Consider the following 26,566-nt stretch of genomic DNA (forward strand, 5'->3'; position numbering starts at 1 on the left):
ATTAACTTTCTTGCTCAATAATTCCCCTTGCTGAGAAGTTTCCGGTTCTCAGATGTAGCATGGTATAATAATCGATTATTTATATAATGTTTTTACTCTGGTGCATATAGCTTAGGAGCTTTAGATCTTATCCTTTCTGTTCCCAGTTTATGTAACAAAATACTTTTATATTTCTCATAGAGGTTATAGGAAATGATACGAGTCTATGTATGTAAGACTTAAAAATAAAAAAAAAAGAGGAACAGCATGATCTTAATATAATGTCAGTATAATAGTCACTTTTAGACTAATTGCAAATTAATGATATATGCTAATTGATGATAGAGTATGATCACCTTATTTATTTATTTATTTATTTTAAATGTTTATTTTGGAGAGAGAAAGAGAAAGAGTGCAATCAGGGGAGGGGCAGAGAGAGGGAGACAGAGGATCTGAAGCGGGCTCTGCGCTGACAGCAGAGAGCCTGATGCAGGGTTTAAACTCCTGATTCCCCGTGAGATCCTGACCTAAGCCAAAGTCGAACACTCAACCAACTGAGCCACCCAGGTGCCCCAAGTATGATCATTTTAAATCACAAGTTTTACAGGTGCTTAGAGGCTTAGAGATTATTTAGTCCATTATGAAACCTAGGTTCAGAAAAATGTGGTGACTTGGACTAATCAGTTGGTGAGTGGGAATTAAAGACTGATGTCCCATCTTATATATCAGCTTAATTGTCATTACCTCATGCTTCCTTTTAAAAGACTTAACTTTCTGACTATTTAAAAAATAATTTAATTACATAATAATACAGTCCCCTGGGAAATCTTTAGACTGTTGCAAATAAGGTTAAAGTCCAATTTGATCACCAGGCCAATTCCACAGCATCTTTCTTCAGAAAGGTGAGCAAATTTCATATGGTGAATATATTATTTTGGATTAGGTTTAGTGAAAAATAATAGAAAACCCCCCCAAACAGTGTCTGAAACAAAATGTAAATTCAGTCTCATATTTCAGCAGTGGAGATATTACCCATCTAAGCTGACTGATGCTCCTGGGTGTCAGGGTCGCTGCTTCTTTCTCTTGTTTCTCCATAATGGTGGCCTCCAATTTAAGTCAAGATAGCAGCTGGAGCAAGCAACAGTCATTATATTGCTCTCCAGCTACAGGAGAAAGTGTACCTTCTCTCCTCTAAGAAGTTTTATATAATTTTCATTTGGAATCCATTGTGTAAAAGTTAGCCATACAGACCTACCTAGCCTCATGAGGAGCTAGGAAATGCAGTCTTTATTCCAGGAAGCTTCATGCCCAGCTAAAAGCTAGGGCTTAATTTTTATGGAAAAGGGAGGTCAGTGTTTGTTATAGTGAGTGCCCAGGGGCAGCAAGAATTCTACTTCTTACTGTTTCTTTTTCCTGTCTGGCCTAGATGTCTGTTAAAAACCTCAGTCATTAACAAGAGAGCCAGGCCTGGCAGAATATCAGGAGTTCTTTTCTCATTAACAGATAGTACCTAAAAACTATTCTCCCAGCTTTTCATGTCTGATATACCTGGGAATAATTTTGATCTTCCTCGGCACTCTCATAAGCATCTGTTCCCAGGAACAATAACAACAATAGGAATAAAACAATAAGTGCAAAATATATAATAAATTGAACAACTCACCAAATGATATTGTGTATGTTTTTATGATTATACAAGTGTATACATAAACTATAGAAGATAAATTTAAAGGAAGCATGCAAAATGGATAATGATATGTTACCTTGGTTGTTGTGGGATTGAGGTTGGTAATCAAATCTGACTATAACTTATCTGTAATAATCCGAGGATTTACAACAAAACGAGGTGTGTTTGGGGTGGGAGGTGTGGGGAGACTTACTATGTGGAAACCTTTAAGACTCTAGAGTATCTTAACTGAATAGCTTATCTTAATTGGAATACAATGGCTGTCTAATTAAGATAGTTGGTTTTGGTTGCTCACAACCAAAACCTTATATCATTTATATAATTGATCAATGATCTATATCAATGATTCTTATTTTTTTTAACTTTATGTATTTATTTTTGAAAGAGAGAGTGAGCAGAGGAGGGGCAGAGAGAGAAGGAGAGAGAGAATGTGAAGCAGGCTCCGTGCTGTCAGCACAGAGCCTGATGCAGGGCTTGAATTCACAACCATGAGATTATGACCTGAGATGAAAATAAGAGGCAGACGCTTAACCGACTGAGTCACTCAGGCACCCCAATAGAAACTAATTCTAATGAACGAAACAACAAAATGAATTTATTGGAGGAGTACCGATACCTATTATCATGGATAGGAAGAAAAGGCTGAATGTAGTAGGAATGTAGTAGCTATGTAGTAGGAATTAAAAACAGACACTATAACCCCAACTGATTTTTATTCTTGTGTCTCTCAGTTTATGGCATACAATCTCATGAGGTGAAATGGCATTGGTTAAGCTTGAGGCACAAGTGAAGAGGGAAGGGAGAGAGGGAGAGAGAGAATCTTAAGCAGGCTCCACTCAGCGTGGAGCCTGACACAGGGCTTGATTTCATGACCATGAGATCTTGACCTGAGCCGAAATCAAGGGTCAGTTGCTTAACCGACTGAGCCACCCAGGTGCCCCGATATCATCAATATTTAAAAAAAAAATTGTTCCAGGAATAGCCATTTCTTTCCTGAATTCTTAAAATTTATTTTATCAAGACAAAATTGACATATAATATTAGTTTCAGATGTACAACATAATGATTCAATATATGTATATATGTGTATATAAATGATCACCCCAGTAAGTCTAGTTAACATCCATTGCCACACATAGTTATAAATTCTTTTTTTGTGTGGTGAAAACTTCTAAGATCTACTCTTATCAACTTCCAAATATACAATACAGTATTATTAATTATAGTTAATATAGTTACACCGTGTTGTATATTACATCCCCAGCTTACTCATTTTATTTCTCTTGAGTTCTTTTTTTTAAAGATTTTATTTTTTTTAAGTCATCTTTACACCCAATGTGGGGATTGAATTCACAATCCTGAGATCAAGAGACATATGTTCCACTAACTGAGCCAGAGGCACCCCTGTTTCTTTTTATCTGACAAAGATAACTCAACTTAGTTTCCTTTTTTTTTTTTTTTTTTTGCTGTGTTTATATCCTCATAGAGCTAAGATTAATGCTTTATCCCAGTAAGGGAATTGGATTAGGTTTCTAGTGTTCTAATTTTCTTATATTAAGTAAATAAATTATATGTAAATTGTAGGCAATCTAAAATTATTGTGGGTAGTGAGAGGTATAAATACATTGAATTTGCATGGTATGATAAAAAGAATAAAATGGGCATGTAAATGAAATTAACTGTTTCTGGCTTGAGTATTGATATAGACATATATATTGTTTACACACTTGACTCCAATTATTTGTAAAGATTCTATAACTGTATAAAATTATATTGAGGAATGTAGTAAATTATAATAATTGTGTATGATTTATAATGATTGTGTGTATAGTTTTTGTGTTATAAGGAATTGTCACTTGGAATAAAGAAGTGCGGTTGTTGGCCCCTGAGTGCCTTTAATATATTTGTTTTCTAATATATTATAACTGAAGACCTTCATTTTGCAGGACATTAACAAGTGCTGGTAAAGACCTGCAAGATAATTTTCTGAAGGCTCTGGCAGTGAGAGAAGAAGACAATCACAATGGAAAAGTGAGCGTGAGTACCTACATCCTAAAAATGTATACATTAAAGGCACAGTTGGTGTCAATAATATACATTTTAATATCTTCCCTGAGAAGTAATTCATGAGGGATATAATAAGGCTCTTTGTTTTATATATTATACAATTTATATAGAAAAAAAACTTATTCCCACTTACAACTGTGGAAGTACCCAAATGGTGAATAAAAAATAGAATCCCATACATCTATTGTAGAGAAAATGCACGACTCTTTGTGCTGGTCTTATGCTGAAAATTCCTGCTCTAGCTCAGCCTCCTGGTGTGCTCTACCAAGTCACATCATCTACTGTCCCCCAAGTTTTGCCTTATGCCTACCTGATTTCATACTGCCTTCAGAAGATAGTCTTGTAGTCTGCCTTGTAGTCCTACATTTGGAGATGTGATACAAACCACATGATGGAGAAGCATAATTTTTAATCACCATGGATGATATATTATTACTATATTAAAATGTATGCTAGATAATATATGTAGAAGTGTTAATATTTTTGGAATACATATTTGCTTTCACCTTTTGTTAATATAATACTAGTAATATCAGTCTTCTGTAGGTCTTAAAATGTTCCAAGTCAAGGATGAAAAAAGGCAAATGTGACTTACAGAAAAATCCTCAGAAGTAGTGTGATGAAAAATTTATAGCAACAGAAAAATATGTGTATAAGGAGGTCTATTTTACTAAAGTTTTCTCAAAAAGTAGTTGGAATTTTTCTCACTGTCAGGGCCCTTGAAAATTTTACATGCGGACAAAATCCTCACTATATTTAGAGAGAGAAAAGATCATATTTTGGTCAGCCAATTGAATAGAATTAACCTGGACTTGAAATTAGGGAGATTCTTGGAGGAGTTGGACAAGTGAAGTTTAAGAGGTGAAGTTGGAAATATGGATAAAGAGTAAACTCTGATAGGCCTTGTAAATTACAACAGAAAAGTTTGAAATTTACCTGACTCTAAATAGAAAGAGCAGCTAAAAAGATGGGAATAAAGGCAAAAGAATGTGATGGCACAGGAATCTATCATAAGGACTTACAAGAAGGAACAAATGATCATTAGTGATCAAACAAGACAGGGATTAAAAAAACATCCATACAGATTAAAAAAAAAAAAAAAAATATATATATATATATATATATATATATATATATATATATATATATTTGACAAGAAAAATTCCATCTATAGTAAGGGTGGAAATTTGATTCCATAAGGTTAAAAAAAATGGCCATGGTTAGACATTAGACCAACAAACACAAATAGCTTTAGAGACCCAAAACCCACATTTTTAACCAAAGTGGCATACTTCCTCTCAAAAATATCTTTTTAAGTCTTTCTCTCCTATTGCAATTTCCTTTAATAATGAGTGCAGACTTAACCGCTCATTTACCCAGATAGAAGCATGTCAGTCACTATGGATTCCCTACTCTCTCTCTCACTCATGTTGAACGAACCACTAATTTCTCCTAAATATAAATCAAGTCACTTCACTTTTCACCCTCTCAACTATCATTTACTTTGATTCAAACTACCATTCTATTTTAAGTAAATTGCTATCATAGCCTCCTAAATGATACACTTATGTATTTTCTTACCCACCTCCCATCCATTTGCCAGTCACTCAATACATTTTCTTGTGCAACCTGCTCATGCCTGGAACTGTTCTAGTCCCTGGGACACTGAGGTACTGCAGAATCCATGACCTTAAAGGGTTTATAGTTGAGAGAAGGAGATAGAAAATAAGTAAGCAAAATAAAAGTGGCACAATTGATTTCAGCTCTGGATAGGTACTATGGAAAACATAAAAGAATAAAATTGAATAAAAACATATTGAATAGAGAGTAGTTGGTTGCTTTAGCTACAGTATATAGGAAAATCACTTTGAGGAGGTGACATCTGTTGGACTTGAATGAAGTGAAGAAGATAGCCACAGAATTTGAAGGGAGAGACACCCCAAACAGATAATGATTTGAGAGGGAGAGATAGCCCAAGAAAAAGGTACAGCATATTAAAAGTTCCTGAGATAATAGCAATTATGACATATTCAAAGATGGTAAGAAGACCAGAATGGCTGGAATATATTTATTGAAAGGGATTGTAGAGACAGATGAGGTCAGAGTGGAAGTCACAGCCAGAACATATAGGTTTTAAGGAATTTTGATTTTGTTCTTTAATTTTAATTTTTATATTCTTCTATTTTTGAACTAGAAAGTTGATGGGCAACTTAAAGAAGTAACCCTAATCTGGTTTACACTTTAGAAAGATTGATCTCACTGCTGCTGTGTGGGGTGGAAAATGTGTGAAGGAGGCCTAGCACAGAGGCAAGGAGGTAAGATAGGGAGCTTTTGTAATCAACCAGCAAGAGGCGAAACTCTTACAAGGTGGTACTATTAGAGATAGAGAGAAGTTACTGAATCCTGTCTGTGTTTTGGTGGCAGAACAGAAAGGACTCATTATTGTGTTTGATGTAGAATATTAAAGAAAGGAAAGCAAGATGACTACTAGGTTTTTGGCTTGAACAAGAGGTAGATGATGTTGCTACTCACTGTGGCGGGAGAACTCTTGAGGAATGCTGGTTTCGAGAATCAGTAATCAAATTGTGCCGTGCTGGCAGTGTTAATTTTGTAATGCCTCTTAGGTACTCAAGTGGAGAAGTTGATTGGTCTTTTACGTATAGGGATTTAGAACTTAGAGAAGTCTTGGCTAGAATATAAATCTGAAAGATACCTATACCTAAATGGTGTGGAAAGTCATGGACTTGCAGATATTTACTAGGCAGAGAGTATAGGTAAAGAAAAGTGAAGTCCAATGATAGATCTTTATGAAACCCCAACATTTAGAGATCTGGAATGTGTGAAAGAGCCAGCAAACAATACTGAGAAGTAGCAAGTATGAGAAAAGTAGAAGAAAAGTCAAGTGGGAGCAATGCTACAAACATGGGAGAAGAAGCAATTTTAAAGGAAAGAATGCTCACCATGTCAGATGCTGCTGAGAGGTCAAATAAGATGATGCCTAAGTTTCCCCTGGCTATTGTTAACAAGTTACTACAAACTGGGGGGCTTAACACAACAGAAACTTATTTTCTCACAGAAAGTCTTATTTCACAGAAGTCTGAAATGAAGATGTTGGCAGAACCAAGTTCTCTCCAAAGATCTAGGGGAGAATCTCTTCTATGCCTTTCCCTTAACTTCTGGTGTTTCTGGAAATCACTGGTGTTCTTTGGTCTGTAGACCTATCACTCTAATCTATGCCTCCATTATCACACAATTCTCCTTCTGAACCTGTGTTTCTGTCTTCTGTTTTCATAAAAACACCGATCATATTGGATCCTCCTCCCCAATTGAATATGATCTAATCTTAATTTTATTATATATACAAGACCTTATTTCCAAATAAGGTCACATTCATAAGTACCAAGGGTTAAACATATCTTTTTTGGACAGCTGGGGGGCATGATTCAACCCACAACAAATGATAAATAGTTTGACATTGTTTTGGGCTAGGTAAATATCATGGTTACATTGGCAAGGGCTGTTTCAGTGATGGGAATGGGTAAATGTCTCATTGGAGTAGGTAGAAAAAAGAAAAAAGTGTGTAAGGTAGGGAGAAACAAATGTTTATTGATTTTTGCACTGTCACTGGAGTAAGGCTTGGAGTCCAAGTAGTTTGTTTTGTTGTGTTTTAATTTTAGATGGATAATATTAACCCATGTTTTATGTTAATAGGAATGATCCAGTAGAGAGAGGGGTATTGATGGTGTAGGAGAAAAAGGAAATGATTGATGAAAAGAAGTCCTTAAAAGGAAGATCGGGTCCAGAATACTAGGGAAGGGTTTGTCTTTGAGAGGGGCAGAAGCCATTTGTAAAGTTATAACAGGAGGGAAGAAAGATCTATAGGCACACCAGGTAAGTTGGTTGGTGAGTTTGAGTTTGGGAAGATGAGACAGCTCTGCTATGAGTGTATCTATTTTTTCTGCATTATTGCTCTGAATGATCTTTAATTACATCATTATGGATTTGTCTTTTCCCTAGAGAAGGCCTCAGATTTAACTTTTATTGAGTATGCTAAAGAGTTAACATTGTATGTTGGATGGGTGGTCACTGATTTTAAAATTGGAATCTTATCAGACTCATAGTTTGCTGACACGAAAATAGCATGGTCATTTATTTGGGCCTTTGAATTTGTGGTATTATTGTAATCAGCAGAATACATATCATTATATCAAGAGTGGCATTTAAGGCTTAATTTTCTATTTCCTACTCTAGTCTTAAAGCAGACTCCAAATGGGTTTATAGAAAACTATAAGAGAATACAACATATTTTAGACAAAGCTAATTATGACGATCACAAGCTTATTTAAAAGCCATTTAGTAAATGGATATGCTTTTTAAAAAGTAGTCCTATAAAGTATACAATATTCATGAGATTTGAATCTATATTAATTTGCTGTCAGCAGAAATTATATGTGAATTTTATGAGGTCTGAACTCTCCAAGGGACATGACTATTTCCTAAGCATTAGTATTTCTCTACATAGTGAGTACAAAATAAATGGAGAATTTCAACCCAGAGGCTCACTTGCTACTCTTTTTGTTTCATTTTAATGAAAGTACATGCTGGAAAAATTATGATATAGTTTTAGAACTGACATAATTGATCTGCATGGCCTAATAAGGCTTGAAGGGCTAATTCCATAGCAATTTTCTTAGGTAATTTTTGTTAAATGCATCTAGGAAATTAGAAAAAGATTGGATTTACTTTCCCACACTCACAACTTTTTATTTTATTGTTAAGTTGGGTGATCCCAGGTTTCAAATGCTATTTGGTGTAATTGAATCTTGTTCTGGGTGTTCTCTTTCTCTCTCTGGTCAACTAATTGCAAAATTGATTTACTAGTTTTCTCCATTTAGGCCTTGAATTTACTCTGCTATAGAGCCTAGAGCTTGGGGAAACGTCATTCTTCTCTGTCCCCACCTCCCAGTGGGCCTCCACCCTAATACTTTCAATGCTAAAGTTATAGGATTACTTGCTTATTATATACACTCATACCATTTCTACAAACCTACTGCATAGACATGTGGTCTTAGCTTTATGACCTGGGAAGGAACAGCGTTTTATGACAATTAAAAGTTTGTATAACTGTTACTAAAAGAATACAAATTCTTGGAAATATAATTCCTTTAAAGATTTCAGTGGAGGGGCAACTGGTTGGCTCAGTCAGTTAAGTGCCTGACTCTTGATTTTGGCTCAGGTCTTGAACTCATGGTTCATGAGATTGAGTCCCACCTTGGGCTCCATGTTGACAGTGCAGACCCTGCTTGGGATTTTCTCTCCCTCTCTCTCTGCCTCTCCCCTGCTCTTGTGTGTTCACTCTCTCCCTTTCCCTCTCTTTCAGAATAAATAAACATGTAAAACAATAAATAAAGATTTCAGTGAATCAGTGGGTCAAATGCTATGGACTTAAATATTGTTTAGATAAACCATTTTTAAGTAAAGCTTGTATTAATCTGAAGATTACTTGATTTAATTCAATAATCAATATTATGAATGTCTCTGAATTTCATATGTAGTATATACTGCATATAAGTGTATGTATAATTTGTGAATATGCATATATATACATATATAAATACTTTATACAAAAACACACACATCCTTTCCTTACATTTCCCCCCAAATGCTCTTGTTTTAGAGTAGACAAAACATTGAGACTTATGTACAATTCATATACAAAATGTTAAAAGGATTTTTATTAAGTATGTAGTGCTTCATATGACAGATACAATGTTTTCCTACTAAAATAACTAATTTAATTTAGCTTAAATTAAATTAAATTAAATTTTTAAAGTTTATTTATTTTGAGGTGGGAAGGGGCAGAGAGAGAGGGAGAGAGAGAATCCTAAGTAGGCTCTGCTCTGTCAGCCCAGAGACTAATGTGGGGCTCAATCTCATGAACTGTAAGATCATGACCTGACCCAAGATCAAGAGTTGGATGCTTAACTGACTGAGCTACCCAGATGCCCCTAAATTTATTTTAAATGTGTTCCATGCATGTATGAAAATGTTTCTACCTCATGAGTCTTATATTAAAGATTTAAAAATTCTTTAAAAACTAAAATAATTAACCATTTCTTTCTCATTTATAAGGAGATTTATTGTTTTCTGAGAAAGTGTAATTTTCTAATTGCTTATGCTAATGAAGTTTTTAACACTACCACCACAGTGAGGTATTCATTAAGTGCATGTTTATGATAAGTGCTTGGGAAAAAAAATTAAGTAAGTTTGGTTCTAGATATCCAGAAACTCTGAGGCAAATCACACTGATGTGTAGATGGACATAAATTTATGGATTTTTGGTAGTCTTTCAGGTTTTCTGTATACAGTATCATGTCATCTGCAAATAGTGAGAGTTTGACTTCTTTCTTGTCAATTTGGATGCCTTTTATTTATTTTTGTTGTCTTAGTTCTCTGGCTATAACTTCCAGTACCATGTTAAATAAAAGTGGTAAGAGTGGACATCCCTGGCCTGTTCCTGACCATGGAGGAAAAGCTCTCAGTTTTTCCCCATTTAGGGTGATATTAGGTGTGAGATTTTTCATATATGGCTTTTATTATGTTGAAGTATGTTCCTTCTATGACATGATACTATATACAGAAAACCTGAAAGACTCCACCAAAAAACTTCTGTAACTGATAAACGAATTCAGTAAAATTGCAGGATACAAAAATCAATGTACAGAAATCTGTTGCATTTCTATACACCAATAATGAAGCAGCAGAAAGAAAAATTAAGGAATCAATACCATTTACAGTTGCACCAAAAGCAATAAGATGCCTAGGAATAAACTAACTAAGGAGATGAAAGACCTCTATTCTGAAAACTGTAAAATACTGATGAAAGAAATTGAAAATGACACAAAAAATGGAAAGACATTCCATACTCATATATTGGAAGAACAAATATTGTTAAAATGTCTACACCACCCAAAGTAATCTATACGTGTAATGCAATCCCTATCAAAATGCCACCAGCATTTTTCACAGAGCTAGAACAAACAATCCTAAAATTGTATGGTACCACAAAAGACCTCGAATAGCCAAAGCAATCCTGAAAAAGAAATCAAAGCTGGAAACATCACAATTCCAGAGTTCAAGTGGTATTACAAAGCTGTAGTCATCAAGACAGTATGGTACTGGCACAAAAACAGATACATAGATCAATGGAAGAGAAAAGAGAACCCAGAAATGAACCTACCACTATATGGTCAATTAATCTTTGACAAAGCAGGAAAGAATATCCAATGGGAAAACAACAGTCTCTTCAACAAATGGTGTTGGGAAAACTGGACAGCTACATGCAGAAGAATGAAACTGGAACACTTTCTTATAGCATACACAAAAATAAACTCAAAATGGATTAAAGACCTAAATGTGAGACCTGAAACCATAAAAATCCTGGAAGAGAAGGTGGTCACTTCTTTGACATCAGCTTTAGTACCTTCTTTCTAGATATGTCTCCTGAGGCAAGGGCAACAAAAGCAAATATAAAATATTGGGACTACATAAAAATAAAAAACTTCTGCACAGTGAAGGAAACAATCAACAAAACTAAAAGGCAACCTACAGAATGGAAGAGAACGTTTGCAAATGATATATCTGATAAAGGGTTAGTAGTCAGGGGAGGCTGGGTGTCTCAGTCAGTTGAGCGTCCATCTCTTGATTTTGGCTTAGGTCATGATCCCAGGGTCCTGGGACAGAAACCCATGTCAGGCTCCATGCTGAGTGTGGAGCCTGCTTATGATTATTTCTCACTCCCCCTCTGTCTTCTCCCCAACTTGTGCACTTTCTCTCTCTTTTAAAAAAAAGGTTAGTATCCAATATATATAAAGAATCTATAAAATGCAACTCCCCCAAAATGAATAATCTAATTAAACAATGGGCAGAGGACATGAATAGACATTTTTCCAAAGAAGACATATAGATGGCCAATAGACACATGAAAAGATGCTCAATATCACTTATCATAAGGGAAAGAAAATCAAAACTACAATGAGATCATTTCTCACTTGTCAAAATAGCTAAAATTAATGACATAAGAAACAACAGGTGTTGGCAAGGATGTGGAGAAAGAGGAACCCTCTTGCACTGTTGGTAGGAATGCAAACTAATGCAGCCATTCTGGAAAACAGTATGGAGTTTCCTCAAAAAGTTAAAAATAGACCTACCCTACAATCCAGCAATTGTACTAATAGGTATTTACCCAAAGAATACAAAAGTAGTAATTCAAAGAGATACATGCACCCTGATGTTTATAGCAGCATTATCTACAATAGTCCCATTATGGAAATGGCCCACATGCCCATCAATTGATGAATGGATAAAGAAGATATATATACATGTATATATGTATATATATACATATGGAATATTATTATGGAAAAAAATATATATTATAGAATATTCTAGAATATTCTATAGAATTTATTCTATATTATTAGAATATTAGAATATAATATTCTATAATATTAGAATATTCTATAATATTCTATAGAATAATAGAATATTATAGAATATAGATTAATAGAATAATAGAATATTCTATAGAATAATATTCTATAATATTAGAATATTAGAATATTATAGAATATTCTATAGAATAATTCTATAGAATTATAGAATATTACTCAGCAATAAAAAAGAATGAAATCTTGTCATCTGCAATGATATGGATGGAGCTAGAAAGTATTACACTAAGGGAAATAAGTCAGAGAAAGACAGGTAACATATAGTTTCACTCGTATGTGCTATTTAAGAGACAAAAGAGCAAAGGGGGGGAAAAAAGAGAAAGAGAGAAGCAAACCATGAAAAAGATTCTTAACTATAGAGAATAAACTGATGGTTATGAGAAGGGAGGTGGGTAGGGGGTATGGGTTGAAAAGGTGATGTGGCTTAAGGAGTGCATTTGCTGTGATGAGCACTGGATATTGTGTGGAAGTGTAGAGTCACTATATTGTACACCTGAAACTAATATTACACTGTATGTTAACCAACTGGAATTTAAATAAAAACTTTAAAAAATCAGATAACTAAGTGTATTGTGTGAATACGTGAGATATTCATGTGAAATATTCACACAATGATTTCTGAGAAATCATTTTCTTAGAAAAATCAGTGAAAATGTTAAATAAGTTAAATATTTAAATGAAGCTGGGATTAAAAGTGTTCTTTTTTCCCTTGCAGTCTCCAAAAATACCTTTACAGAAGTGGTAAAATTATAGAGGTTGCTTGAATGAAGATGTAATATCTTGAGAACATTTCATGTCTATGATAGAGACTAAAGAAAATTTTAATGGTCAAAATGTGATGATTGTGCGAAGAAAATACTAGGTGGAAATTAGAATAAAGAAGTAAAATGGGTCAGTGTGAGACAATAGTTTTCTATTTCCTTCTAGATTACTCTGAGCTTTCTTTACATAGTTTATCAATAGGTTTATCTCCTATTTTGGTATCTATGATATAATGATCTTTTAGTTTTCTTACTTCCTTCTGACTTTTGATTTCATTCTCTTTCTTGAGCTGACTACCTTATACCTCTACTTGAAGCTGCATCCTTTCCACTATGCACATTTTTCCTTGGAATCATCCAGATCCTATACATCCAGCCCCATGGATCCACTGCTGTATGTCTATTAATTAATTTATTCAATTATTCATTAAATGGTGATAGCTATTCTATACTAGGCATTATACTGACTTCTGGAGAAACAAATGGATTTCAAGTGCCTTATGAAGCTAAAAGTTGCTTGGGAAAGAAAGTCAATAATCAAGTAAGCATACAAAAAATCAAAATTACAACTGTGACAGGTGCTATGAAGGAAAAACAGAAAAATCTCTCATTGCATATAAATGGATCAGGAGATGATATCAGATTTTCAGACAAAATAATTAGGACATCTTCGTATGGAGAATGAACTACAGAGAGAATAAAACATGCAAGATACATGCCAATACATGCAAAATCAGATTAGAAAAGATGAAATAATAGCTTGGATCAGGAAGATGAGAGGGAAGACAAAGAGAACTGATTTGAGAGATATTTAGAAGGTAATATTGAAAAGGATGTGGTGACAAGATATAGTTAAGACCAGGGTTGAAACAAAGGGAGTGGACATGGATAACTGGCCTCTACAGCTGGAGAGATGGATGGATAAATATGGTGCACTCAAAGATCAGAAATGGGGCAAAAAGAGATCATGGATCTGCTTTTGGGTATATTGAGTTTGAGTTGTTATGACAAAAGAAGTTGTTGAAATGTTAAGTAGATAACTGAAGAAAGAAGATCTCCTAAAGTCTACTCCAGTGTTTATCTACACATTGCTATGCCTCAGATGCTTACATTTGTATGCACTGAAGTTAATTTTCTTTTCCTCCTCTACTCCTCAGATCTTACATCCACTTGGTCACCAAGCCCAGTCAACTCTACCTTGTAAATATGTCTCAAATTAATGTGGGGTAAAAGGTCAGGAAGCCAAAGAGATAGGCAACAGCCATCTCTAAGGGCTCTGTTGTGCTGCGCTCAGTAGCATAGTGCTCTGTAGATGATGAGTAACACTCAAAGAATTTAGACAAATGGTTGATGTGATCAGACATGCATTTTAAGAATACACTGGCAGCAGTAGGTGGGAATAAATATCCCTGTAGGAGTGGGGAACAAGATAAGAGAAGGGAGGCCAACTGAAAGGCCACTATAACATTTTAGATAATAGATAGTAAAAGGCTGGGATAAAGAAATGACAGAATGAATAGTGGATAAAGATGGAGTTCAGTAATTTTGGAGATAACTGCAAAGCATGTTATTTGTTTTGATGTAGGAAATGGGGGTTGAGTACTATTCTTGTGTTTCTATTTGGGGGATTCAGTGGGGCATGAGCAGTTGATAATTTTTAATGGGGAGACAAGTGTGATCCTAGCATTAGAAGATTTACTGTATTCGAGTGGTTAAGAGCATACAAGTTAGAGGTGGATAGGAACTAAATTCAAGGTCTAGATTTATTGCTTACCCAGTATGACAGATCACAAAAGGTCTGTGCTAAGTTTTCCCAGCCAAATACCGTGTTCTATAGTATAGGGAGTAAAAGAATACCCTCATCATAATATTGATTATTGAAAAGAAAATTCAGAAAAGAAAATTGGCACACTACATGATACATGACAAATATTTAACAAATGTGATTTCTGCAGTAAAAGAAAATTATAGTGTTGCTAGAGCTACAATAGTGAATAAAAAAGAAATTGTAGAAAACATGCAATAGTTTTCAAGGGAAGCACTGAATAGTTTTGCATCTCTTTTTAGAAAAGATAGTTGAAAGGTTTCCTTAAGAAAATCAGATATAGATTTTGTTAGAGATCTAAAGATTGGTGGCCATTAGCAAGATATTATAGAAATCAGAATATTAAAACAAATACTTTACGTAATGGATTTTGTTTTATGTTATAGGAAACCACAGTCTACTTTATTACTTTTCTACTCTCTGCAAACCACTTTGCCATTTGCCATAAACAAAGATGGAAAAGACATTGACCCTCCCTACACTATTTCTAATGTAATAGGGATTATGTAACTCTTTTAAGTGGCTAAGTGGCAGAGTGGGGATGGGTTGGGGTGAGTTATCCTTTTTCAGATGGTAGTAAACTAAGAATCCTGAATTTATTGAATGGAAAAAAAAACAAAAATAAAATATGCCCTTCCTAATCAGAGACTCATGAGGATTGTAATGAAAGGTCACATGCTGTTCCGGGCTGAGAAAGTGGAACCTGTTGACACTTATTTTCCCACTGAATGTTGACTGTGTAAACAGTTACATGGCTGACTAGTTTGGGCTTTGAAATATGCATTATTGAAGCTGGTATAAAAGCACTGCTTACAACTTTTCCTTCAGAGTCATTCAAAGAAACCACTGTACATGGGTAAGGAAAACCTATGAATTAGGCAGTTCCTAATATACCCATTTCCTGTGTTGAAATCTCTATGAAACATAAGATTGCGTTGTATATGACCAGTAACATTGTGCTGACATGATCTTTTCCCTCCTTGCTATTTTCCAACTTCTATAAAATGTTCCCTTTCAAGAAAATGAAGGTATTATACAGATGTTTATTTCCTTTTTAATTGAATCCATGCCTGTCCATTAATAAACCCTTATGGAAATTATATGACTCATTCAATGGTACCTTCATTTTAAACAAATGACATCAGTGTTTGGAAAATAAAATGCACATCAACCTACATTTTACTGAAAAGAGTATAGTTGAATAGATCTTTAATTCTTTAGTTCCTAGATAAAAAAAAATATGATATAGAGATAGTGAGAAATTTTGGAAAGAGCAGATGTTATAGAGCCATGTTAATCTGGGTTGATTCTTGGATTTCCCACTTATTACAGGCTAACCATTACTTTCTAAACACTAAACACTATTTCAACTGTACAGAGCCTGAGTTTTCCTAACCACAATATGGAGGCAATCATTTTCATACAGTTGAGATATTTCTAGAAAAAATTGTATAATGTTTAAGGCACAAATAAACTAATACTTAGTAGGTGTTTAATAAAATATAAGGAATATGTATTCTGTAAAAAATAAATTGTAATATGAGTTTTGTTACTTCTGGTTCCCTAGAAGTAGAGCCTAAGATGCAGATTTTAGTGGAAGGAGTTCAATGAGAAAGGTCTCTCATGTGAAACCCGTTAAGGGCATGATGGAAGCATGATAGTATAGAAGACAAAAGTGGGCAGAGATGTCTAGCTTCACTCTGATCACACAGGAAGCACCAGTGCATGAATTGTTTCAGAGTTTGCTTTTCCTGGAGGCAAGAGGGGCGGTGTGCTATATATACATTCTCCTTCCCCCTTCCTGTGTCTATCAATTAATCATCAGCTGCCGAAAGGGTTGGGGAAGGAGGGAGTAAAGTGGCTCAGGTCATATAAGGGCAGTTCTTTCTGAGGAGAGAGCAGGTGTGAACCATTAGCCATTAACACCTGCAGCATCTGGAGCTGGGTGCACCAGCCTGGGAAAGGGGATCTGGGAGGGACACTGCCAACATGCACTGCAGATGCAAAAGGTTAGTTTTAGCCATTTTTGAAAGAAAAGAATGCTACTCTTTCAATAATGTAATTGTATGTACGCAAAAAAGTATTTTTGTTTAAGATATTTAAATGTATCAATCATTTTTATATGAAGCTTTAATTGCTTCTTTAGTGTCCCATTTCTAAAATGAGAACAGCTATTTGAATTAAAATAAAACGTATTTTACTGCAAAGTCCTCTTCGTTTACAAATAATCATAAGTGCAAACATGGTTTTTGGGTCCAGAAATTTTGCATATATAATAAACTTTTCCATTTAAATCTTACACCCATTAGTACATGTTCCCATATGTAATGGGTGATGTTTTGTTGGACTGACAGAATCAAGGCAGCAAATCTACTCATGATTCAGAACCAGCATCATGTTCGTGGATATAAAAACTGTGGTCATAGGAGTGGGAATATAGTTTACTACTTTCTAAACACTGAGCATTTTCAAAGTTAGTGCAATCTTTTTTTCAAAGTTTTAATTTAAATTCCATTTAGTTAACATGCACTGTAATATTAGTTTCAGGCGTACAACATAGTGATTCAACACATCCATACATTACCTAGTGCTCATCACAAAAAGTGCACTCCTTAATCCTCATCACCTATTTAACCCATCCTCCCATCTACCTCCCTTCTGGTAACCATCAGTTTGTTCTTTATAGTTAAGAGTCTGTTTCTTGGTTTGCTGTTCTCTGTTTCTTTTTTCCCCTCTTTACCCATTTGTTTTGTTTCTTAAATTCCACATATGAGTGAAATCATATGGCATTTGTCTATCTGAATGCTTTTGGGCACTTGTGGAATAGAAAAAAGAAGAAAATTGACATAAGTTGCTAAAATTTGAAAAATGAATTGCTTGGTCACATTATTGAGTTGCTATAATTCCCAAAGTTCTACGCAAGCAAGTGGCTTTAGCTATTTGTCTAATAATGAAATGTAATAGGATTGTTTAGACATTAATAGAAGTATGAATAACCTAAGAATGCGTTGCTCCTCTTTGTAAACAAAAATAAGGGCAAAATGGTAAAAGTCCTGCTGATTTACTCATAGCAAATGCTCCAGTAAAGTTTATGTGATGCTTAAGTCCACATTCCTTTTAACTACCAGTCTAAAATCCTTAAAGTTCTGAAAACCAAAGAAATTTTTAAAATTTGGAAACGAGTAATTTGGCAATGAAACCTGATCTGAAATGAGAATATTTATAGATTTTATCTCATTTAGTGTGGCTGTCCCTTTGGTTCATTGCAGAAAAAGTAATGTGTTTGGTTATTGGATGCTGTCCTAGGCTTACCTAGGAATGTTGATTTGTATATGTATACCTACCATATTACCTTGCTAAAAGAAAAATATTCTGAGTTTTAAAACAATTCTAGCTCCAGAGTTTTCAGATAAAAATTATATGAATATATATATGTGTGTATATATATATATGTATATATATACATATAATCCTTCTTTAATATATAATTCTCTATATATTATATCTATAATTATTTATATATATAATTATATATATATAATCCTGTATATATTATATATAATATATACATGAAGTATTAATTATGGTAAAATGAGCTACATAAGAAAACAAAAAACATCTTAATGGTCTAATATAATAAAAATGTATTGCTTTCTCACTTTAGCTCTGTTGCTTATCTATGTTAAACTCACAGTAGGGCTTTTTCTGTTTCATGTACTTATTCAGGGACCTGTATTGTAGATAAGCTCCATTATCTTTATTACTTAGCTTCTGAAAATGCTCTGGATATTGAGAATCACTCAAGGGAGAGAGAAAGAAGAATCATTCAGAAGATTCTTTACAGGCCAGAACTGGAAATCTGGTTTACAGTACTCTGTCCTGGACTCAGTCATATGGTCACACTTATTTGGGAAGACTGGGAAATATGGTCCATCTGAGTGGCAGAAGGAAAGCAACATGTTATTGGTTATGGTACCTGCCACATATATGTATGTGTATATTATTGCTATGTCCTATTCTCAAAGCAAAGGACTTAATTACAGAAAAATTACTTCATAATTAAGGCCATTAGTTATCTTTAATAAATTAATATGCTACACTTTCTAAAAATAATGGGAAAACTGAAAAATAGGAGTAATGTTGTAGATAACTAGCCTTATCATATAATAACATATTAAAAAGCTACCCTTATTAAGACAATATGGCACAGGAACATGAATCGATTCATGCTCTACTGTACTCGTAATCAGATAAATGAAAATTAGAGTGAGTTATATATTTTACATACACAGATAAGAAAAAAAAATAAAATGGCAGATCTTGCCAAATGCAGGTGAGGATGTGAAGAAGTAAGAAATCACATTCAGTGATTCAACATTTCATACATTGTTAGGCAGAGTTCAGAGACCAGTTTAATAAGGTCTGATAAAGAGAAAGATGTGCATAATCTTTAAACTAGTAGATATGTATCTGTGAGAAACTGTCAATCATGTATGAGAATGTAATTCCAAGCACATGCATTGTAGCATTACTTAGAATATAGCAAAGGAACCTAAGTGTTCATAGACATGAGAAGTTGTGGCCCATTTATAAAATGGGACATTACACAGCAATCAATATGAAAAGTAGGTGTACTCTGTATATCAGTGTGGATTGTCTTAAAAACATCATGTAAAGTTAAAAGAAAAAAAGGCATGTTTCTGAATGATATGTGCAGGATGACCCTCCCTCAGTCACTGACAAGTGCTGTTCCTTTCTATATCTCAGTTTCCTTATCTGCCCATTGGATTAGTGACAATAACAAGTTAGTAAAATGGACATGAATATTAAAGGAACCACTGCTGGCAAAGTGCTTAGAACATTTTTAGAATACAGTAAACAACAAAAATCATTACTTAAAATTAAAAATTTAAAAAACATACAAAATAATTGGCAGTCTTTTTTTATAGATAATCTCATGTTCTAATCATAAAAGCTATATGAGGATTGGGGCATCTGGGTCGCTGAGTCAGTTAAACGTGTTAAACCTGTGACTTAGACACAGGTCATGATCTCACAGCTCCTGAGTTCAAGCCTTGCGTCGGGTTCTGTGCTGACAGCTCAGAGCCCAGAGCCTCCTTAAGAGTCTGTGTCTCCTTCTCTCTCTACCCCTCCCCGACTCACGCTCTGTCTCTCTCTCCCTCTCTCTCTCAAAAATAAGTAAGCATTAACATTTTTTTTTAAAAAAACTACATAAGGATAATACACACTGAATTTTGGAAAGTCGTTCCATTGTGCAAGGTAGGAGGTGGTTAGAAGGGTAACGGGGAAGAAGATAGAAATGAAAATAGGCTCTTATGTGTCTTATTTCTATACAAATTATGGTGCCAGTATGGGAGAATAGAAAGATTTGAGTAATCTACTTAGTTGGATGTTGGATACCTGAGTATTAATTATGGTAGTTATGTTAATAAGTGTTAGGTGTGTTAGCCTCTTTTATAATTTTCTTTATGCATGAAGTATTTCATAGTCATAAATGGAAGCAGGGAACTATTTTTGGAAAAAATTTAAATGAGTAATTACCAGTGAATTTATTATGTCAAGTAAAATGTTTATAAAGAATAAATAAAAAATGTAGCCAAAAGGGCAAATCTTGGGGTGGCAACTTAGAATTCTTTTTTTCTCTGGGAATGGAACTCAGATTCAGAAGAGGCCCTCTAGAGGCCATGTGTGTCCTGCCTATTCCTGTCCTCTCAGGTAACTGATTTATCCTAGGCCAATTGGATTCTGTTGATTGGGAAGGAACATTAGAAATGGTGAGTTAGAGAGCCAAGGAATTATTGACACTAACCCCTTTAAAGAAATGGTTCATGACCAACAGCTGCTGAAGTCCCTGATCTACTCCTATGTATGAAATATTCAACACTGCCTTTGAATCTGGGAGAGATAGAGGCACCTGGGTGGCTCAACTGGTTGAGCATTTGACTTCGGCCCAAGTCATGGTCTCACGGTTAGTGGGTAAGAGCCCCACTCTGTGTTGACAGCTCAGAACCTGGAGCCTGCTTCAGATTCTGTGTCTCCCTCTCTCTGCCCCCCCCCCCCCCCTCTCTCTCTCTCCTCTCTCTCTCTCTCTCTCCTCTCTCTCTCTCAGAAATAAAGAAACATTAAACAAATTATAAATCTGGGAGAGATATATTGCAGGACCATTCCAAAAATTCTTCATTTTGCTTACAGTCCAATTTTTGGTTTACAGCCAAGGAACCTTGACTACAATCTTAAAATGAGTAAGGTTTCTCTGTAACACAGAATCCTTTTGTGAGAACAGTAGCTTCTAGTTCCATCCATCCAGAGGAAACCACAAAAAGCATTGGTTAAGTTGGAGGCTATGGATTCATGCTCTATGGGCATCTAAGAAAGCTATCACTTCCTCTCAGTCCACTTCTATATACCGTGTTTTCACACAGCAATTTAAAGGTTAACTAAGAACTATTGAAAAATTGCTACAAACTTTGGAAAGAGAAAATCAGAATAGAGTGGCTCCAATAAAATGTAAAATTATTGTATGTGCTGATATGGTAAGGGCTTTTATTTTTGAAATGTCTTATGTTAATGAAATTGTAAAATCTGCTTCCCTAGATAACTGTAGAAACATTTATAGATTGTTTTGGGTTTGGACATGTGTAGTGAGAGCCAAGTATATTCATGAAAGTATTTGATCCTTGATGCAGCATGATAGTAATATTTTTTTCTTCAAATGCATAAATTTAAAAACTAAAAACTTCTGGCTGCCTAACATTAACAAACACAATGGCTTTCAAATTGTGAATGATTCAAAACAGCAATGAAAAAGAAAAATTCTTTTTTCTAATAAAATGCAATATTTTATTAGAAATGAATGAATTAAATAGCTCTTCTGTCAACAAATAGTTTCACTTCTTAAAACTAACAGTGGTCCTCATAAGGAAGATTCTAGTGAAAATAAGCTGTCAGAGAAGATGTTGACTGTACTATAATAAATAACAGAGCTGACCTTCAGAGAAATAAGAGGAATACAACTTGTGATCACTCTTTATGAGTAGTTCATTACTCTTTATTTATGAGCTTTATGGCAAAATCTAATTTGCAGAACGTGATGGTGAACTTGGCAGAAAATTGTAATACCTAACAATTGTAATTTAATGTTTGTAGTATTAAGAGCAAATTGTATTGCATCATATTCAAAGGATTTTCCTATTAATTTTACAAACAAACTTTAAGACATTGGTATGTATGATCTCAGCAAGGTTTGGGTCACCAACACAAATTTAGCAATCATGTTGATTTCTCCTTTCCTCCTTAACTCCAGTATGCTATGAATTAATTCAATGCTCTTGACAGCTAAGCTTTTGAGGTAGTATTCTGTTTAGATGTGATAGCTAAAAGGAACCAGAGTTGGACTTTCCCATTCCTGTCCCCTACTCTTGAGTCCCCGGGGAATGGTATATTTTACAGCTGGGTCTTCACAAGGTTGTGTTCCTTTAGGTGAAAAAAAAAAATTCCCCAAACAGTAAATATGTTGGCATGTGCTTTTCATTGGACCAGTTCTACATATCTGACCATTATGAGTCTGTATTTTTTACTCATCCTGAGTAGAGATGTTTAAGGGAAGGGACTAGATTTGAACCAATGTCTTCATTGCAGTCAGGATAGCAAGAATAACTACTTCATTTAGCATAAGGGCCAAATACATTTATATTCTTCTTTAGATCTTGAGAGATGGGCAGAAAATCTCAGAAGGGTCAGTTTATCTTTCATTCTTTTTTTTTAAATCTCTATTTCTCTTCATGTTTAACCAACTTTTGCAGTGTTAACAATTACAATTATAAAGATAGTTGTCTTTTGTTGAATGCCTGTTTTGTGTTATTACTCATATTTTGTCATGTTTCTTGGCATAAAGTCAGTCATAGTATTCCCTTTATAATTTTAATGTCTGAAGGGAAATACTGCTATCCACTTTCTTTCCTGATATTAGTGACTTCTGTTTTCTCCTTTTTTCCTGAGCTGTCTGGCCTAAGTTTATCACTTTTATTGATTTTCTCATAGAACCAACTATTAGCTTCATTGATCTTTATTGATTTTGTGTTGTTTATATCATTGATATTTGCTCTTTATTATTTCTTTTCTGCTGCTTACTTTGGGTTTAACTTGATCTTCTTTTTCTAGTTTCTTAAGATGAAAGTTTAGGTTTTTGATTTGAGACTTATTTTCTAACATGGGTGTTTTCATGCTATACCCTGCCCTCTAAGCACTGTTTTAGTCCACAAGATATTTTGATATGTCACGTTTTCATTTCCATGCTATTTATTTTTTATGCAGTACAAATTACTTTCTAATTTCTCCTTTGATTATTTGACCCATAAATTTTCTAAAATTTGTTCGTTTTTAAGTATTTGGGTATTTTTCAGTTTCCAAATTTGCCTCAGTGTCTGTGATTAATTTATTAACTTTGATTACCTATTCCTCTTATTCCTTTTCCATCCTGATCTTATCATTTGAGATGAAGAGGCTGAAAGACATATCACTGTTAACTGATGTGCCTTCACTCTAGTATTTGTTCTTAAGTGATCTCTGAGGAGACTAGAGTTTTTTGTTTTGTTTTGCTCATTAATTTTCTGTTTCCTAAATTACTTCTGTGTCTTCCAGGCTAAATCTTTTCTTGTATGTATTTGTTGCAAGATTTTCCTGAAATGTCCAGTGATCCTTGGTTATTCATTCATATTTAAGAAAAGGGCAACTTAAAAGTTGACTGTGAGCTCTGACAGCTTTTGCATTAACCTATGTATGATTCGTCAGGAGACTTGCCATTAGACAGAGACTTTCTTAAATGTGGAAGACTTTGTTCTGTGACACCCAGTGCCTGCTCGCATTCTCTCCAGGGGTTTTGTTCAGTTTCTCTAGGTCGTAATCTTCAGTCTTTTTTCTGGGCATTTAAGGGGCATGGCTGTCGGGCTATTGATAATTCTGTTCATGCAGGTGGAGTGTATTTTTGTTTGACCTTCTCGACCCCACTTCTCACTCCTTGACTTCTGTGTAACTATAATTTCTGAGTTCTGAGCTTCTCCATGGATTAGCTGATAAAACTGATTTTCTTATTGGATGCAGTGTTTTCTCTTGTCCTTCCTTTATTCCTCCATGAATAAGCTCAACTATGTCTGTACGTCTTTTATTAATAATGCTAGATATATTTTAATTCTCAACAATTACAGTTTTTTATTTTTTAAAGTAGAATATGTCACTATCTGCTTACTACCAAGAATCTAATGTTTGATATAAGCATAATATGTTCATGTATATATGTAATTTACATATACCTATATAAAAAGTTTTGTTCATTTATTAATGGAGTTTTTGGTAAAGCAGATGTTCCCATTTTTAAACGATTTTTAGGAATAACAGGAGAAGTAATATCTGTATCAAACGATATAGGAACTCTTTGGGCATTATGTCTGGGTGGCTTGGCAATAGATGCTACTTGATAAGCCATTACGAAGGTGACTTTTTGATGCAAATGCTTTCTGTACCTTATTGGATGGGAAAAAGAGTGATTAAATAAAATTATCTCTTAAGTATTTAAAACTAATATGTCAAAATGAATATAAAATTCAATAAAGTGATGTTGTTTACGGGGGGTTCTATAGACCTAAGCAATGAAGGTGTGTCATTGAAAGGAAATTTCACGCCACTTTGGCATCTGTGATCAGGTATGAAATAGTTAAATTATCGAGCAAGGGAAATTATGCACATATTTTCCTGTGTGTTTTCTGAGATGATGGAGTTCTCCAAGATTCTTGGAAAAATATTTGAGGAGGAAGAACATCCAGTTCCAAAACACTTTCCTCTTTGGGGGAAGTGTTGGCAGGGAATGAAATACTTAGCATTCGATACCTGGCCCCAGGCAAGGGTTCCCGTCATACTTGCAGGTCTTGGTGTGATTCACCTGGATGGCATAGAATTGAGAAAATAAAAAAAATCTCATTTTCTATTATTATCTTTTTGGAGTTGGGAGAGGGAGAAAGGGAGTGAATATCGAAAGGAGAGAGGGACAAATACCTTTAATGCCGATTTCATCATGAGCCATAGCATCTTAGAAATGAAGAGAGTGGAGTTTATCTTGTTCAGCTTCTCTTTCAACTGGGAATAACTTTTTCAGCTTTTCTGGCAGATGGCTATGCAGCCTCTGTTTCAATAATTTAAATATTTTCAATGATAGGTAGCTCAGTTCTTTGCAGGTTATTTCTATTTCAGAGCATTCTAATCATTGATAGTGCTGGGAATATCTACCTTCTTTTATATTCCTCTTCTTGAGCAATATAAAATAATGCTGTTGCCACAGTGTAATGTTTGAAGAGAACTTTCATTTTTTTTTTCTTTTGAATTTTCTGGGCTTTTTAAAGTTAAATTTTCTAATTCCTTCAATCACTGTTTAAGCTTTCAGTATTCTCATTAAATTTTTCTTGTTGCTCCCCCATTTTCAATATCCCTTAAAACTCAAAAAAATCATGGGGCGCCTGGGTGGCTCAGTCGGTTAAGCGGCCGACTTCGGCTCAGGTCATGATCTCGCGGTCCGTGAGTTCGAGCCCCGCGTCGGGCTCTGGGCTGACAGCTCAGAGCCTGGAGCCTGTTTCAGATTCTGTGTCTCCCTCTCTCTGACCCTCCCCCGTTCATGCTCTGTCTCTCTCTGTCTCAAAAAAAAAAAAAAAAAAAAAAAACAAAACTCAAAAAAAATCAAATTATAGCATACAGATACAAATACATGACTCATAAATGAGCAGCTGCATAAATTACCATAAAATGAACAAACCATTTGATCAGTACCCCCAAATTAAAAAAAAAGAACATTACAGGTGATCACATAAGCCCCCTTCCAGCCCATTTAGTCACTACTTCCCTAACCCCAAACATAATCACTATTCTAATTTCTAATGCCATTGAATAGTTTTGTCACTTTAGAAATTTTATATAAATAGAACCATATTGTCTGACTCCTTTAACTCAATATTTTGTTTGTAAGAGTCACCCATGTTATTGTGTGTATTGTAGTATATACTATTTCATCTCTGTGGTTTTCCATTGTATGTAATCCAATTTATTTTTCTCTCTTTTTTTTTTTTTTTTTTTTTTTTTTCTATTTCTGAACAGTGGATTGTGTATAGTTTGGGGCTGCTGTGAGCAATGGCACTGTGAACATTCTTGTACATGTCCTTGTGCACAAAGATATATGATTTTCTATTGGATGTATATTTAGAGGTGAAATTGTTAGGTCATAAAATATGTTTATGTTCAACTCTAGTAGATAATGTCCCTTTTCAAAATAACTGAGCAGTTTATATTCCCAGCAACCATGTATGAGAGCTCCTATTGCTTCATAGTCTCTTTAACATTTGGTACTTCTGTTAAAAAAATTTTTTTAGGGGTGCCTGGGTAGCTAAGTCAGTTAAGCGCCTGACTTCAACTCAGGTCATGATCTCATGGTTTGTGAGTTCGAGCCCTGCGTCGGGCTCTGTGCTGACAGCTCGGAGCTGGGGCCTTCTTCGGATTCTGTGTCTTCCTCTCTCTCTACCCCTTGCCCCCCCTCGAAAATAAATATTCAAAAAAATGTTTAAAATTAATGTTTATTTATTTTTTAGAGAGAGACAGAGACAGAGAGACAGAGACAGAGCACAAGTTGGGGAGAGGCAGAGAAGAAGGGAGACACAGAATCCCAAGCAGGCTCCAGGCT

The 26,566-nt window shown here is 34.7% G+C and overlaps 1 protein-coding gene across 3 annotated transcripts in view; it reads left to right on the forward strand.

Moving 5' to 3' along the window:
• CFAP299 (cilia and flagella associated protein 299) overlaps positions 1–26,566 on the forward strand; it is a 604,615-nt gene that overhangs the window by 231,100 nt on the left and 346,949 nt on the right. For all 3 annotated transcript variants that reach the window (XM_049630714.1, XM_049630712.1, XM_049630713.1), the window contains exon 3: positions 3,613–3,703. In XM_049630714.1, the coding sequence (XP_049486671.1) occupies positions 3,613–3,703 (91 nt within the window). The remainder of the gene's footprint in view (positions 1–3,612; positions 3,704–26,566) is intronic.

Source organism: Panthera uncia, chromosome B1 (assembly GCF_023721935.1).
Source record: "Panthera uncia isolate 11264 chromosome B1, Puncia_PCG_1.0, whole genome shotgun sequence".
Taxonomy (NCBI): domain Eukaryota; kingdom Metazoa; phylum Chordata; class Mammalia; order Carnivora; family Felidae; genus Panthera; species Panthera uncia.